Source organism: Bos mutus, chromosome 3 (genome assembly GCF_027580195.1).
Source record: "Bos mutus isolate GX-2022 chromosome 3, NWIPB_WYAK_1.1, whole genome shotgun sequence".
Lineage (NCBI taxonomy): Eukaryota > Metazoa > Chordata > Mammalia > Artiodactyla > Bovidae > Bos > Bos mutus.
In genome coordinates this window covers 111,071,456-111,088,080 of record NC_091619.1, presented here as the reverse complement: position 1 = coordinate 111,088,080, position 16,625 = coordinate 111,071,456, and the positions used below count along the sequence as shown (strand labels likewise).

The 16,625-nt window shown below is 47.8% G+C and overlaps 1 protein-coding gene and 1 long non-coding RNA gene across 3 annotated transcripts in view; one reads left to right on the top strand and one right to left on the bottom strand.

Moving 5' to 3' along the window:
- Positions 1 to 16,625, bottom strand: part of LOC102264665 (UDP-glucuronosyltransferase 1-6) — a 151,828-nt gene that overhangs the window by 119,127 nt on the left and 16,076 nt on the right. Inside the window, exon 1 of one of the 2 annotated variants that reach the window (XM_005895004.3) lies at positions 9,105 to 10,894. The exons of the other annotated variant lie outside the window; for it this stretch is intronic. Within the exon in view, the coding sequence (XP_005895066.1) occupies positions 9,105 to 9,956 (852 nt within the window). The 5' untranslated portion in view covers positions 9,957 to 10,894. Of the gene's footprint in view, positions 1 to 9,104; positions 10,895 to 16,625 lie in introns of those variants that run through there. 2 annotated transcript variants of the gene reach the window in all.
- On the top strand, positions 1,848 to 9,097 carry LOC138987266 (uncharacterized). Its single transcript, XR_011463763.1, has 3 exons — positions 1,848 to 1,933; positions 2,153 to 2,248; positions 8,612 to 9,097. It is a non-coding gene; the product is annotated as an uncharacterized lncRNA (long non-coding RNA).

Sequence of the window (16,625 nt, the reverse complement as noted above, 5' to 3'; positions counted from 1 at the left end):
CCCTTTTAAACGGTCACTTTTACTGTATGTTTATTTCACCACCAGGGATAAGCTACCCACTCCAGTATTCTTGGGCTTCCCTGGTGGCTCAGACAGTAAAATTATCCTCCTGCAATGCAGGAGACCTGGGTTCAACCCCTGGGTCGGGAAGATCCCCTGGAGAAGGGCACGGCAACCCACTCCAGTATTCTTGCCTAGAGAATCCCCATGGACAGAGGAGCCTGGAGGGCTACAGTCCATGGGGCTGCAAAGAGTCGGATGCGACTGAGCAACTAAACACAGCAAAGATGAAATATGCTTCCCTGGTGCCTCAGTGGTAAAGGATCCACCTGCCAGTGCTAGAGACCTGGATTTGATCCCTGGATGGGAAAGATTCCCTGGAGAAGGGTATGGCAACCCACTCCAGTATTCTTATCTGGAGAATCCCATGGACAGAGGAGCTTGGGGGGCTACAGTCCATGTAGTCTCAGAGTCAAACACTATTTGGAGACTGAACAACAAACAACCAAGGTGAAACCTATAGTTACCATACAACCCAGCAATTCTTCTCCTGTGTATATACCCAAGAGAAGTGAAAGCACATGTCCACACAAAACTTGTGATCAAATGTTCGCAGCAACAGTATTCATAAGAGTCAAAAAGTAAAATAAGGCAGAGGTCTGACAAGCACACACACAGAGTACAGTATATCAGGGTCCAACCCAAGCCTCCTGCATTGCAGACTCTTTACCATCTGACCCACCAGAGAAGCCCTAGAACAAAATATTACTCCTCAATAAGAAGTAATGCCACAGCATGGATGGACCTGGAGGATGTGCTGTGTGAAAAAAAATCAACCACATAATCATATTACATATTCCATTTGTATTAAATGATCAGAATAAACAGATCCATGGAGACAGAAAAGGACGGTTGCCAAGGGCTAGGGAGAGGGGAGATTGAGGAATGGCTGTTGATGCTAAAGAGTATTCTGAGGACTTCTTGGAGGTCCACTGGTTAAGACTTCACTGTCTGATGCAGAGGGGAGCTGGTTCAATTCCTGGTCGAGGAGCTAAGATCCCATATGTCTTGCAGCCAAAAAACCCAAACATAAAATAGCAACGACATCATAACAAGTTGTATAAAGACTTTAAAAATGGTTCACATCAAAAAAAAAAAAAGGCTGTATTCTGAGGGTGATTGAAAACATTCTAAGATTAGCTGGGCTGATGGTTGCACAAATCTACAAATGTACTCCAAATCCATCAAATTGTAAATTTTAAAGAGGACTTGTATGGCTTAGGGCTTCCCTGGTGGCTCAGCTGGTAAAGAATCCGCCTACAATACGGGAGACTGGATTCGATCCCTTTGTTGGGAAGATCCCCTGGAGAAGGGAAAGGCTACCCATCCCAGTATCCTGGCCTGGAGAATTCCATGGACTGTATAGTCCATGGGGTCACAAGGAGTTGGACACAACTGAGCGACTTTCACACTGTATGGCTTATAAATTACAACTCAGTAACGTTTCTTTTTTAAACCCACTTTATCTTTCTCCTAGAATTATCTAAATTACTAGCCAACCAAGTTTCTTATATTTCAGACATTCCCACTGAATGCTTTCTTTTTTAACCCTGACTCATTCTAGTACTTAGCCACTCCTTAGAAATTACTTATTAACATAAACAGTGATGTCAAAATTACTGCATGTCTGTTAATCTCTGAGATAACTAAGCATAAAGATAAACACAGAATTTTGAAAGAGAACCAACCTGCTGAAGGCACTGTAGACATTGGCTCAAGTCTTAGATTTTTAAAATCGCCTGTTAAGAATGACTTGGCGTTTTGGAGTTTTTGTTCCCTTGACTTGCCTAAAAGTTAATCCTCAGTTCAACCTGCAAGCCTGAGTGAGTATTACTTGTAGAGACCCCGTCAGGAGACAAGATGAGTTCAGAGGGTGAGCAGAGCACCTTTTCCACCCCCCTCACCACCTAGCGGGGGGTCCTGTGGGAAGAAGTCACTGATGCTCACTTGGAATTTGTTCAGATCAGTGTCTCTCAGCTTCAGCGCTTATACTGTTCTGGGCTCAGATGATTCTTTGTTAGGAGAGGGTGGATGGGTATACTTCTTGTGCTTTGTGGGATTTCTAACAGCAACCCTGGCCTTTTCCTAGCAGATGAAGATGGCGGTGGTTTACTCGCTCAGTCATGGCCAACTCTGTGCCCCCATGGACTGTAGCCCACCAGGCTCCTCTGTCCACGGGATTCTCCAGGTGAGGATACTGGAGTGGGTTGCCATTTCCTTCTCCAGGGCATCTTCCGGACCCAGGGACTAAACCCTCATCTCCTGTGTCTCCTGCACCGTAGGTGGATTCTTTCCCCACTGAGCCATTAGGGAAGCCTATGTTATCCCCCAATTATGACCCCACAGAATGCCTCCAGACATTGCTCCCTGGGGGACAAAATCACCCCTGTTTGAGAACCACTATCTAAATGACTCCAGAACACAAGAGGAGAAAATTTAGGAACAGAAAACTAGTCCAAGAGAAATTGGAATCTGGTTTTCTGCGGGGGAAATGCTCTCCAAAGAATGTGGCAAGAGGGACTTCCCTGGCAGTCCAGTGATGAAGACTTGGCACTTCCACTGCCAGGGAGGCATAGGCTCAATCCCTGGTTGGACTGAAAGTTTCAGCCTGCATTGAGTCAAGGGCCTGGGAAGGCAGGGATGGGGGCCACAGCTTCCTTTGGTGATCTACAAAGTGCTGTAACGTACTGCCCATTCGACCAACCCTCAAATAACCCTGTGAGGGGGTGAGGCAGACCTGGTCAGGCCCATTTCAACTGGGGAAGCCAAAGTTCATAGCCACAAGACCAGGAGAAAGCTGGCCAGATACACTGATTTGTCCTTTGGTTACTTTCTTTCCTCCATGAGGCTGAGCCTTGCCAACTCCTGCCTAATTAGAAAAAAAGAGGGCTGGACCTCAGGGTGGGAGAAGCCAAGAAGTGGGTTCTCATCACGCCTCTGCTCCTGGCTGCAGCCTGCGACCTCGGGCAGCTCCCTCAGCTCTCCTCAAGGCATCCATTTTCCTTTTTACGAGTTGGATGACCTCCTGTCTCTGGCCCCTTCCTGTTATTCCAGCCTAAAGTCACTCTCTCATATTTGAGTTGCACTGACTGGTTTCTAGATTCTCCCATGAACTGAGTCTCACCCACTCAACCCCATGGCTACCTGACTGTTCCCATTTCACAGATGGAGATATGAACACCCAGAGGTAAGCCACTTGCCTCTACCACACAGCCTGTTCAAATCCCAGTCTTACAGCTCTTGTCTTACTGAGGTCATGGGGACTAGGGAGGAACGCTTGGTGCCAGTGGGGGAGGGCAGACTGGGCCCTCCCCTCCGTAATTATGGGCTAGGGCCAAGCGTTCCTTCCCTCCTTCCCCCATGATGAGCAAGGTGGGCAGAGAAGATGTGTTGAGCCCAGAGCCTGAGATCTGGCCAAGACTTGCCTCCATGATCTGTACAACCAAATACAAATAGAAACCTGTCCTTTCCAAGCTCTTTTCCTGTCCTTCCCTGGAGAAGGGAAAGGTTACCCACTCCAGTATTCCAGCCTGGAGAATTCCATGGACAGTATAGTCCATAAGGTAGCAAAGAGTCAGACATGACTGAGCAACTTTCACTTTTCCCAGCTCTCAGCATCTCTCTGAATTGCAAGTGGAAGACACTAGGATTGCTCTCCTTTGTTCTAAGAAAACACGCCGGTGGCTTTTATTTATTTTGGTTGCGCAGGGTCTTACTTTCAGCATGCATGTGGGATCTAGTTCCCTGGCCAGGGATTGTACCCACAACTCCTGCATCACACTGGGAGTGCAGAGTCTTACCCACTGGACCACCGAGGGAAGTCCCTCCCATGGCCCTTCTAATAATGAAGTGTAAGGCTAAAGTCTTCTCTAAGATGGAGACATTTGACCTGAACCTCCCAAAAGGAAAAGACGTTAGCCATGGTAGACTGGTCTCAGCTAAGAAGCATGAAGAAACAACAGAGAGAGTGTTCCAGAAGGTGGTCAGGATCAGAATCCCCGTGAGCAGAGGGGAAGGCATCCGAGGAAATGTTCCAGCAGCAGAACTACTCTGGGGCCAGGTGTCGAGGTGCACAAGGGTGGAACTGAGGGCCTGGGCAGGCACAGGACACATGGCTTCTGAACACGTGGGGCTGCCCCCTTGCCCAGGCTCTGAGGGCTTCCCCATGGGAACCACCTGCCAGACGACCGCGGGCTTCTCCGAAGCATCTTGGCAGAAACAAAGGGGAAGCCCTCGGAGGTGGCTGAGGCACTCCTTGGGCAGAGGAGGCCCTAGGGGCTGTGGTCAGAGTCACACCAACGTGGGCAACTGGGGAGGGGAATCCCCTGCTCTCTCATGTGGTGAGGCTGGGGCCCCCCAGTTACCCTGAGCCCTTTCCTAGATCATGAATTGTAGAGCTTTATGCAAGGAATGATCAGCCGGCTCTGGTTTGCAAAAGACTTGGCCCCTTTTTGAAAGCAATACAGGAGTATTTATTTTCAGCTAGGCCAACAGCTACCTATAAAACATGCTTGCTGATTTGATAAGCAAGTGTAATGTAGTTATTTATTCATTTGAATTCTTGCATTATTTCTGAAGTCAAGTGTGTTTTCAAAATTTTATTGGCCATTTGTGTGGTATCTTTGTATTGTTTGATCACATTACTCACCTGCTAAGGAGAGTTTGGGTTTTTTATTTTAATATTTTGTATTTATTTATTACTTCTGGCTGTACTAGGTCTTCAATTCTGTGAGCAGGCTTTCTTTAGTTGTGGAGAGTGGGGGCTCCTCGCTAGCTGTGTGCGTGAGCTCCTCGTCACAGAGACCTGTCCTGTTGCAGAGCACGGCACTAGAGACAGTGGGCTCCATAGTTGAAGCACATGGGCTTAGTCGCCCCATGGCATGTGGAACCTTCCCCGACCGGGGATCAAACCCGTGTCCCCTGCATTGCAAGGCAGATTCTTAACCACAGGACCACCAGGAAAATCGTAGAGTTTTTAAATTTATTTTTAGCTATATATCAGGCCTTTATTCTTTCTGATCTACACGTACCTTCTTTTTTAAATAATTTATTTAGATGAAGTCACCTAACAAAACTAACCATTTAAAGAAAACAGTTCTCTGCAATTAAGTACATTCACAAGGTCGTGTGGCCACCAGCGCTACAGACTTCCAAAACAACACTCCACAGTGCACATTTTTCTATGGCGTTGAAATAGTTTGATCATTTGTCAAAAGAAACTCCATTTTGATTTCTGGGCACAATAAAGGACAGAAATGGTATGGATCTAACAGAAGCTGAAGATATTAAGAAGAGGTGGCAAGAATACACAGAAGAACTATACAAAAAAGATCTTCTCGACCCAGATAATCACAATGGGGTGATCACTGACCTAGAGCCAGACATCCTGGAATGTGAAGTTCAGTGGGCCTTAGGAAGCATCACTACAAACAAAGATGGTGGAGGTGATGGAACTCCAGTTGAGCTATTTCAAATCGTGAAAGATGATGCTGCGAAAGTGCTGCACTCAATATGCCAGCAAATTTGGAAAACTCAGCAGTGGCCACAGGACTGGAAAAGGTCAGTTTTCATTACAATTCAAAAGGAAGGCAATGCCAAAGAATGTTTAAACTACCACACAATTGCACTCATCTCACACGCTAATAAAATAATCCTCAAAATTCTCCAAGCCAGGCTTCAACAGTACGAGAATGGTGAACTTCCAGATGTAATTAAAGCTGGATTTAGAAAAGGCAGAGGAACCAGAGATGAAATTGCCAACATCTGTTGGATCATCAAAAAGACAAGAAAGTTCCAGAAAAACATCTACTTCTGCTTTATTGACTATGCCAAAGCCTTTGACTGTGTTCCGTTCAGTTCAGTTCAGTCGTTCAGTCCGACTCTCTGTGACCCCATGAACCACAGCACGCCAGGCCTCCCTGTCCATTACCAACTCCCGGAGTCCACCCAAACCCATGTCCATCGAGTCAGTGATGCCATCCAACCATCTCACCCTCTGTCGTCCCCTTTTCCTCCTGCCCTCAATCTTTCCCAGCATCAGAGTCTTTTCCAATGAGTCAGCTCTTCACATCAGGTGGCCAAAGTATTGGAGTTTCAGCTTCAATATCAGTCCTTCCAATGAACACCCAGGACTGATCTCCTTTAGCATGGACTAGTTGGATCTCCTTGCAGTCCAAGGGACTCTCAAAAGTCTTCTCCAACACCACAGTTCAAAAACATCAATTCTTCAGTGCTAAGCTTTCTTTATAGTCCAACTCTCACATCCATACGTGACTATTGGAAAAACCATAGCCTTGACTAGACGGATCTTTGTTGGCAAAGTAATGTCTCTGCTTTTTAATATGCTGTCTAGGTTGGTCATAACTTTCCTTCCAAGGAGTAAGTGTCTTTTAATTTCATGGCTGTAGTCACCATCTGCAGTGATTTTGGAGCCAAAAACAAAAGACCTGCTTCTGTTAGGTCCATACCATTTCTGTCCTTTATTGAGCCCATCTTCACATCTTTGACTCTGTTGATCACAGTAAACTGTGGAAAATTCTGAAAGAGATGGGAATACCAGACCACCTGACCTGCCTCTTGAGAAACCTGTATGAAGGTCAGGAAGCAACGTTTAGAACTGGACATGGAACAACAGACAGGTTCCAAATAGGGAAAGGAGTACGTCAAGGCTGTATATTGTCACCCTGCTCATTTAACTTATATGCAGAGGACATCATGAGAAACGCTGGGCTGGATGAAGCACAAACTGGAATCTAGATTGCTGGGAGAAATATCAATAACCTCAGATATGCAGATGACACCACCCTTATGGCAGAAAGTGAAGAACTAAAGAGCCTCTTGATGAAAGTGAAAGAGGAGAGTAAAAAAGTTGGCTTAAAGCTCAACATTCAGAAAAGTAAGATCATGGCATCCGGTCCCATCACTTCATGGTAAATAGATGGGGAAACAGTGGTAACAGTGTCAGAATTTATTTTTCTGGGCTCCAAAATGACTACAGATGGTGACTGCAGCCATGAAATTAAAAGATGCTTACTCCTTGGAAGGAAAGTGATGACCAATCTAGATAGCATATTCAAAAGCAGAGACATTACTTGGCCAACAAAGGTCCATCTAGTCAAAACTATGGTTTTTCCAGTGGTCATGTATGGATGTGAGAGTTGGACTATAAAGAAAGCTGAGCGCTGAAGAATTGATGCTTTGAACTGTGGTGTTGTAGAAGACTCTTGAGAGTCTCTTGGACAACAAGGAGTTCCAACCAGTCCACCCTAAAGGAGATCAGTCCTGAATATTCACTGGAAGGTGAATGAATTAATGGATCATTCATGGAAGGTGAATGAATCAGCTTCACTGATGCTGAGGCTGAGACTCCAATACTCTGGCCACCTGATTTGATAACTGACTCATTGGAAAAGACCCTGATGCTGGGAAAGATTGAAGGCAGGAGGAGAAGCGGATAACAGAGGATGAGATGGTTGGATGGCATCACCCACTTAATGGACGTGAGTTGAGTAATCTCCGGGAGTTGGCAATGGACAGGGAGACCTGGAGTGCTGCAGTCCATGGGGTCCCAAAGAGTCGGACGCAACTGAGCAACTGAACTGAACCTCCAGTAATTTACAAATATAAGTTGATAATTATGTATTGTAGTACAGAATGTTCTCTATTGTTGAATGGGATTGCAATTCACACATAAATGTAAGTCAAGCACCAGGTAAAGATTCACGGGGCTCAGAAAGTACATCCACTATAATCTGGTTTTTTAATATCTAAATACAACTCTTTTTTTTTTTTTCAAAAATAAAATGATAGGTATCAAGGTAACAAAAACACTATTTTCTTCCCTTCTTATGCCAAATGTTTCTTCGTACATTTTTGCTTATTAATGTCTTAATTAAAATTTCTTAGAACCCATAATTTCTAGTTCATGCTCTGTGTTTCCTGAAACGAGTCTAGTTAAGCTCATCAGCCCCTGCCCTGTTCCCATAGCTGATGCCAACTGTCTAGCGTGTTAATCAGCAGATGTTCAAGAAGGGTGGTGAGGGCCTTTGGGATTTATTTCAGGGTTTCTTTCTGAGGAAAAAAAAAAATCACTTTACAAGAGAATTCCGGTGTGAACAAGTGATTGGAAGTCTTTCAAAGTTGTAAATATTAAAGCAAAACCAAACAATCTCACGAAACTCACAAGTTTTTATTTTCCAGAGTAGCTCTGGGCCCTCTTCCACACATGTCAAGAGGGCATCTAGGGACACTTGCCTTAGGTCAGAGGTCAACACACCTTTTCTGTAAAGAGTCAGATAGTAAATATGCAGGCTCAGCATACCCCACACATTGCTGTCACACACTCTTTGTTGTGGTTTATAACATGCCTTCAGAAAAAAAATGTAGAACCACTCTTAGCTCTGGGCAGATTCTGTCCAGTAGCTATCCTGTGCTGACTCCTGGTTTAGGGTCCACGGAAAAGGCAGTGCACAGAGATGGGAGAATGTACTTCTTTTTTTTTTTTACTTTTTATTTTAAATTTCAGTATAGCCAATTTAAAATGTTGTGGTAGTTTCAGGCGGACAGCAAAGGGACTCAGCCACAGGAAGAAGGTATTTGGACCTGGGCCAGCAAGAAGGTATTCGGACCTGGGCCAGCATGGACAGAGGAGCCCGGCAAGTTACAGACCATGGGGTGGCAAAGAGTCAGACATGACTTACCAACTAAACAACAGCAACAAACAAGCCTCTTAGCTCTGTGTCCTCTTGATCCAGCTTCACCTGTTCCCTCAACAGACAAGCAGAGGATTTGGACTGGAAACTTGTCAGGCTCATTCGAGGATTCTGTGAGTGCCCCCAGATAACCTTGCTCAAGATATCTCCTGCTGTTGCCATGAACCACCTCTGTGTTCCTTCCAGGCCACAGCATCATTCAAAACCTCAGCCTGTCTTCTCCTCCTCAGGCAGCACTCCCTGGAGCCAAATGCTCGAGGGAAGACAGAACACGAAAGAACCACGTCTCCCCAGGAAGACACAGGGCCACCCGAAAGAAAGCCAGCCACTCACCTGAGACAGGACGCCCTGTTTCTTGCAGCTGGACCCTCCGATGAGGACCATGTTGGGCATGACTGGTCTGGGATACTCGAACACAAAGTCGTATCTTAACAGCCAAATGGAGGCCTTCCGATACAAGGCCGGCAAGTGCACCTGTCTCCCAAGGACTTCCCCTGCCAGGTCTTCGTACTTGGAATACAGCGCGTAGAGCAGAATGTTCTCCAGGTAGTTCACCAGGAAATTGCCCACCCTTTGGAGGAAGGTCATGTGGTCTGAGAACTGAGTGTAGTACCTGGGGACATAGGACAAGGGGCTCGGAGTCCTGGTGAAAGTGTTCTCCAGGGCACAGGGGAAGCCCCTGAAGAGATACACGGAGGGCAGGTTCAGGTACTCGGCCAGGATCACCCCACAAGGTAAGGCCGGGTCTGTGAACAGGGCGTCAAACTTGTTCTCCCGGAGGAAGCGCAGGGTGTCTGAGTGCCTCAGGAGACTCTGGCAGTTGAGAAAGTACATATTGATGACAATCATGTTGTTCCTATACTCCACCACAGGGGCAGTCACCAACCAGCGTGGAGAAAAGTGGTGTTTCCCGAAGGAGCGGTAACGGGCTTCCAGCTCCTCCTGGTCGAACGGCACTGGGTGGATTTTCCTTGTGTAGTGCTTGGACTCTTGGAGGAGCAGGTTGACTTCAGGCACCACCACCACGATCTCATGCCCTTTCTCACTGAGATGCTCAACGATGTCCTTCATGCTGAGCCAGTGGCTTCCATCCTGAGGGACCACCAGCAGCCTGTCCCCCAGGGTGAAGCCCCAAAGTGCTAAGAAGAAAACCGCCACGGAAACTCTCCAAAGAAGGCAAGCCATGCTACAGGAGAACTGGCAGGTAGCAACAAGAATAATTTACAGGCTCCAAACTGCCAAGCTCTGGGAGAATTTTTTTTTCTTCAACAAATCCCTGCCCTTCACAGACCCAGCCTACCTCGCCTTGCCCTGAACTGCCCTATTACATGAAGGAATCTAAATTAATGTTTAACCACTTTCAAGCACATGGCTAACTTGCAATGACCAGGCCCCTTACCAGCATTCACCTGAGCCTCTCGATTTATTTTTGTTTTTCTCTGCATCCCTAAAAATGGGTCTGTCCCACTCCCACTGTGGGACATCTCGGAAGGTTCCGGGGGCTAGCTTCAGCCCTCCATCCTGAGCAGTCCACACCCTGGATTCTGCAGCATCCATGACCATGTCCATGGACAAATATTTATCAAGGCTTCCCCACTTGTCAACCTTTCTCATTCCCAAATGCAAGGTGAACAGATGCCAAGTTTAGGCATCTGAACAACACAGCAGAGCTGGTCACTCCAAATCCTGGTTACCTGGTTACCACAGCGACAGCTGGATTCAAGGGGGCATGCAGAAAGCTACCCTGGCACGGAGTCTGACCTTCCTCCCACCCCACCTCTCCTGGTCTCACCACTGTGCCTGGGGGCTCTCTTTTATACCAGAAGACAAAAAGAATCTCAACAAAGGGCTTCCCTGGTGGCTCCGTAGTCAAGCGTCCACCTGCCAGTACAGGAGACCGGGGTTTGATCCCTGGCCCGGGAAGATCCCACATCCCACATCCCACAACTACTGAAGCCTTCATGCCCTAGAGTGCACACTCTGCAACAAGAGAAACCTCCATGATGAGAAGCCGGCGGAACACTAGAGAGTCGCCCCCGCCTGCCACAACTGGAGATAAAAAGCCCCGCAGCAACGAACACAGCAGCACAGCCAAAAATAAATAAATTAAACTATTTTAAAAAATAATCCCAACAGATATGTGCTCAAAGACCACAGCGTCCACTCGGACTGTGGTAAAAACAGAAATTCTAAAGTCTGTAGCCTCCCCTTCCTCACCCTCCTCCGACCCCAGCAGCACAACCCACTGCTCTGCACCTGAATTGCTGCATCTGCCACAGAGGGTTCCATCTAGAATTAGTGAGTTAATCTGCTAATCCGAGAGTGTGGGCACCAGGGCAGGTCCCTCAGAGGGGCTTCCTCTGGCTCTGATCAGGCAGCCTAGTTCTGTGTGGATGAACCGAAAAGCCCTCTGCTGGGCAAAAGCAAATCCTCAGATTGTCTCAAGGAGGACTTCCCTAGCGGTCCAGGAGTTGGGAGTCTGCCTGGCAATGCAGGGATGTGGGCCTGAGCCCTGGTCTGGGAACTAGGATCCCAAATAACTTTGTTGTTATTGCTGCTCAGTTGCTAAGTTTTGTCCTACCCTCTGCGACTTCACAGACTGTAGCACATCAGGCTCCTCTGTCCTCTACTATCTCCCAGATCTTGCTAAAATTCATGTCCACTGAGTCAGTGATGCCATCCAACCATCTCATCCTCTGCTGCCCCCTTCTTCTGCCTTCAATCTTTCCTTGCATCAGGGTCTTTTCTAATGAGTTGGCTCTTTCCATCAGGGGGCCAAAGTACTGGAGCTTCAGCATCAGTCCTTCCAGTGAATATTCAGGACTGATTTTCTTTAGGATTGACTGGTTTGATCTCCTTGCAGTCCAAGGGACTCTCAAGAGTCTTCTCCAGCACCACGATTCAAAAGCAGCAATTCTTTGGCACTCAGACTTCTTTATGGCCCAACTCTCACATCTATACATGACTACTAGGAAAACCACAGCTTTGGCTAGACAAATCTTTGTCGGCAAAGTGATGTTTCTCCTTTTTAATACGCTGTCTAGGTTTGTCCAGATGGCATGCCATGGAGCAACTGGGCCTGCGTGCCACAACTAGAGAGTGTGTGCAACAAAGATCATGGATTCTGTAACTAAGACCCAAGGCAGCCTAATAATTAACTAATTTTAAGATAAAATCTCAAGGAGTGAAAGTTCTAAGTTGTGCACTGCGAATGGAAAGAGGATAGGAGGAGTAAAAGAGGCAGGAGAGAAAGTGGAAAAATGTAAAAGGGGAGAGAATGTAGAAATATAAAACAAAGGGAAAGCAGCAGGTGACAGGGATTTGATGGTGACTCAACCAGCCAGGATTTGAAACAAAAATATGTCTCTAGCATTGGATCCCAGACACCGCAGAACACTTTCTTGGCTTAGAAAGCAATTTCCCATTGGCTTAGGGAATTTCCCACCAATGAGGGCCCCTGAAGCAAAGACTGCACAGTGGGTGGCCTAAACTGCAGAAATTTACTACCAGGGTTCTGGAGACTGAATGCCTGAGATCAAGGCATGGGCCAGGTGGATTTCTTCTGGAGGCTTTCAGGAATGGTCTGCTCCAGGTTCCCTTCTAACCTCTGATGACTTACCCTTTTTTATAAGGACATTGCTGTTGTCATTTAGTTGCTAAGCTCTATCCAAATCTTTTGTGACCTCATGGACTGTATGTAGCCCACCAGGCTGCTCTATCCATGGAATTTCCCAGGCAAGAATACAGGAGTGGGGTGTCATTTCCTTCTCCAGGGGATCTTCCTGACCCAGGAATCGAATACACATCTCCTGCATTGGCAGGCAGATTCTTTACCACTGTGCCACCTGGGAAACCCCGTTGGGGATATGTCTACCCAAGTGATCTACTAGATAGTATTACCAACTCAATAAACACGAATCTGAGCAAACTCCAGGAGTCAGTGGAGGACAGAGGAGCCTGTCTTGCCACAGTCCATGGGATCAGAAAGAGTTGGAAAGGACTTGGTGACTGAACAACAACAACAAAATGATCTGTTTTAGAAATTAAAATCACTTTAAAAAATGCTTCCTCATTAACTGATTTAAGATAATAAGAATAAGTCCATTCTGGGTTAGGATAAATAGCATATTAAAGAAAAATAGCTGCATTTCCCAAAACAAACAAGCAAAAAAATAGAAGAGTGACTATTTTAATTTTTTTTTTTTTGCAAGTGACAGTTTACAGATTTAAACAGTTACAGATTATAGTGTCACTGACCAGCTTCCTCTCCCAAAAGAGTCGATGTTCTTTAGGTGTTCTGCTGCATGTGTGCAAGTCCCCGTGGGAGCTAGCACATGGTGAGAGCCCTGGAGTATGAGTGAGAAAGCCAGGGAGTGACTTCCAGCCCTCCCACCCATCAGTCCAGGATGTGATACGGCTCTTGATTTTCATGTTAGCACTGCCTGATTTACTGCTGAGTAAAGAGAGTCCAGGAGATGACGGGTGTGAGAGGCAAGCTTTCTAAGCAAGAGGTGGTTCCTAGCAGAACTCAAACAGACTCGCCCAGGACTAGTCACACACAACTGAACTGGCACGCAAGGGCCTGTCCTAACCTAGCCCCTCGGGCTCAGGAAGCATGCTGGGACTCAGGAAAAGAAAAGAAGCCCGAGAAACAGCATGGAAGGGGCTGTTGCAAGCACAGGGCTGGTCCCAGGAATCCAGCCAAATCCCAAATTCATTGCAACATCCCAGGGAGAAGAGTGCCAGCAGGGTTTCCCACTCACAGTGATCAGAGTCAGGAAGGAGAGCGTCCTGGTGTGTGTCCATCAAGGTGGCACGGAGACCTGATGGTCCCAAGGGGGAGCAGAGTGAGTGAGAGTCCACCCTCCAGGGCAGGCAGGACCCCACAGGTTCAAGGTAATTCAAGGGTCAACCTTTCTGAAGCAAGAACAGTGCTTCCAGAGGAGGGAAGACTGAAGAAAGTGTGTGGAGGTGGACGCAGAAAGATGCCCTGCAAGCCCCAGGCTCCTCAGCCCAGTCCCCATCCTTCGGAGGACCACTCTGTGCCCTTCCGAGCAGAGGTCTGCTCTGGTCTCTGAGTTGCTGGACAGGAGGCTTGGCCTCCTGTTCTTATTCCCAGCAGGCCCAAAGGGTCATACAAGGAGACAGGAGATGAAAGAAAGAAACTAACACCACTTTGTAAAATGTCACCAGAGAGATAGCCTTGCAAACTAAGAAGGGAGTGTGGAGAAGACTGTTTCTATTCATAAGAATGATGTGTGTGTATGTATGTGCATGTGTATGAACAAGACAACAGGAAGAAGAATGTAGAGTGTCTGCCAGTCACAGCAGGGGAGACGGGTGAGCCACCCTGGAGGGTCAGGCCTGCTCTGGGTAGTGCCGTGGGACGCTGTGTGTCCTGGGGCATCACTGAGTGTCAAGGTGGAAAGCCAACCTTTTCTCAGGGTCTCCTGAAGACCCAACCCCTGAGTTTAGGGCATGTATCCACAGTGGACTACAGTCCTGCTGCTACTGCTGCTGCTAACTCGCTTCAGTCGTGTCTGACTCTGTGCCACCCCATGGACTGCAGCCTACCAGGCTCCTCCCTCCGTGGGATTTTCCAGGCAAGAGTACTGCAGTGGGGTGCCATTGCCTTCTCCGGGACTACAGTCCATAGCGTGGCAAATATTGGACACAACTGAGCGTCTAAGCACAGCATGATACAGCATCCCTGGGGAGAAGGGGGCAGATCCTGGGATGGAAGCTGAGATGTCCCTAAAATTAAATGGAGGACACCTGGCATTTTGAGTAGAGAGGAGGTGAAAAGGTCTCTGTATGTGGAGGTGGCAATGTCATGATAGAAGGAAGATGATTAGAAAGGTTGACCCTTGAATTACCTGCAGCTCATGATAAAGACGGGTTGGATCTATAAGATTTTAAAGGTCCTGCCAAGTGTTTGAGGCCTGAAAAAGACATTTACTAAATCCAGAATCTAAAAAGAGCAAAATCAAATTAATAAAAAGCTATACAAATATAACCTCAGGTCAGTTGGTCTACTGTGTTTCAACTCATCAAGCGACATTGACAGAATATGTGATGCGGGATACGGGGGGCAATTTAATCCATTTGCTAGGCTGTGGGGTGGGGACCCCTGAAGTCAGAGTGCTGTGGGCCCAGGTCTTGGCACAGGTCCCAAAGGGTCAAGTCTGAATCACCCATGGATAGGCCGGCCTGATGTCTCTGGTGGTCACATATCTTACCATAGGGACCTTGTCTGTGACTTCCGGGGTGGGGGTGCGGGGAGTGTGTGTGGCATCAATGTGGGTGGTGGCCCCAGGAGCCAGCAGTAGTGAGGAGGGGGAGGGGGCACAGGTCACTCAGCAGCCATGACAGAGGACCACTCCGAAGAGACAGGAAACTGGACTTCCACTTCCTGCATCTGCTAGAGTAAGGAGACCTCAAAGACATGGGTGAAGGGGGAAGAACGTGCCTGGGTTTCAGCGTGAGATGCCTCGTGATATTTGGGTTTGGGCTGCGGGGCTTGGCACAATCTCTCCCCACCTCTCCCTAAGGTCACTCATCCGGCAAGATCCCCCAGAGTCAGTTCTCTTTGTACCCTCTGCTCTTCACGTGATTTACATGTTAGCACTGCCTGATTTACTGCTGAGTAAAGAGAGTCCAGGAGATGACGGGTGTGAGAGGCAAGCTTTCTAAGCAAGAGGTGGTTCCTAGCAGAACTCAAACAGACTCGCCCAGGACTAGTCACACACAACTGAACTGGCACGCAAGGGCCTGTCCTAACCTAGCCCCTCGGGCTCAGGAAGCATGCTGGGACTCAGGAAAAGAAAAGAAGCCCGAGAAACAGCATGGAAGGGGCTGTTGCAAGCACAGGGCTGGTCCCAGGAATCCAGCCAAATCCCAAATTCATTGCAACATCCCAGGGAGAAGAGTGCCAGCAGGGTTTCCCACTCACAGTGATCAGAGTCAGAAAGGAGAGCGTCCTGGTGTGTGTCCATCAGGGTGGCACGGAGACCCTGATGGTCCCAAGGGGAGCAGAGTGAGTGAGAGTCCACCCTCCAGGGCAGGCAGGACCCCCACAGGTTCAAGGTAATTCAAGGGTCAACCTTTCTGAAGCAAGAACAGTGCTTCCAGAGGAGGGAAGACTGAAGAAAGTGTGTGGAGGTGGACACAGAAAGATGCCCTGCAAGCCCCAGGCTCCTCAGCCCAGTCCCCATCCTTCAGAGGACCACTCTGGGCCCTTCCGAGCAGAGGTCTGCTCTGGTCTCTGAGTTGCTGGACAGGAGGCTTGGCCTCCTGTTCTTATTCCCAGCAGGCCCAAAGGGTCATACAAGGAGACAGGAGATGAAAGAAAGAAACTAACACCACTTTGTAAAATGTCACCAGAGAGATAGCCTTGCAAACTAAGAAGGGAGTGTGGAGAAGACTGTTTCTATTCATAAGAATGATGTGTGTGTATGTATGTGCATGTGTATGAACAAGACAACAGGAAGAAGAATGTAGAGTGTCTGCCAGTCACAGCAGGGGAGACGGGTGAGCCACCCTGGAGGGTCAGGCCTGCTCTGGGTAGTGCCGTGGGACGCTGTGTGTCCTGGGGCATCACTGAGTGTCAAGGTGGAAAGCCAACCTTTTCTCGGGGTCTCCTGAAGACCCAACCCCTGAGTTTAGGGCATGTATCCACAGTGGACTACAGTCCTGCTGCTACTGCTGCTGCTAACTCGCTTCAGTCGTGTCTGACTCTGTGCCACCCCATGGACTGCAGCCTACCAGGCTCCTCCCTCCGTGGGATTTTCCAGGCAAGAGTACTGCAGTGGGGTGCCATTGCCTTCTCCGGGACTACAGTCCATAGCGTGGCAA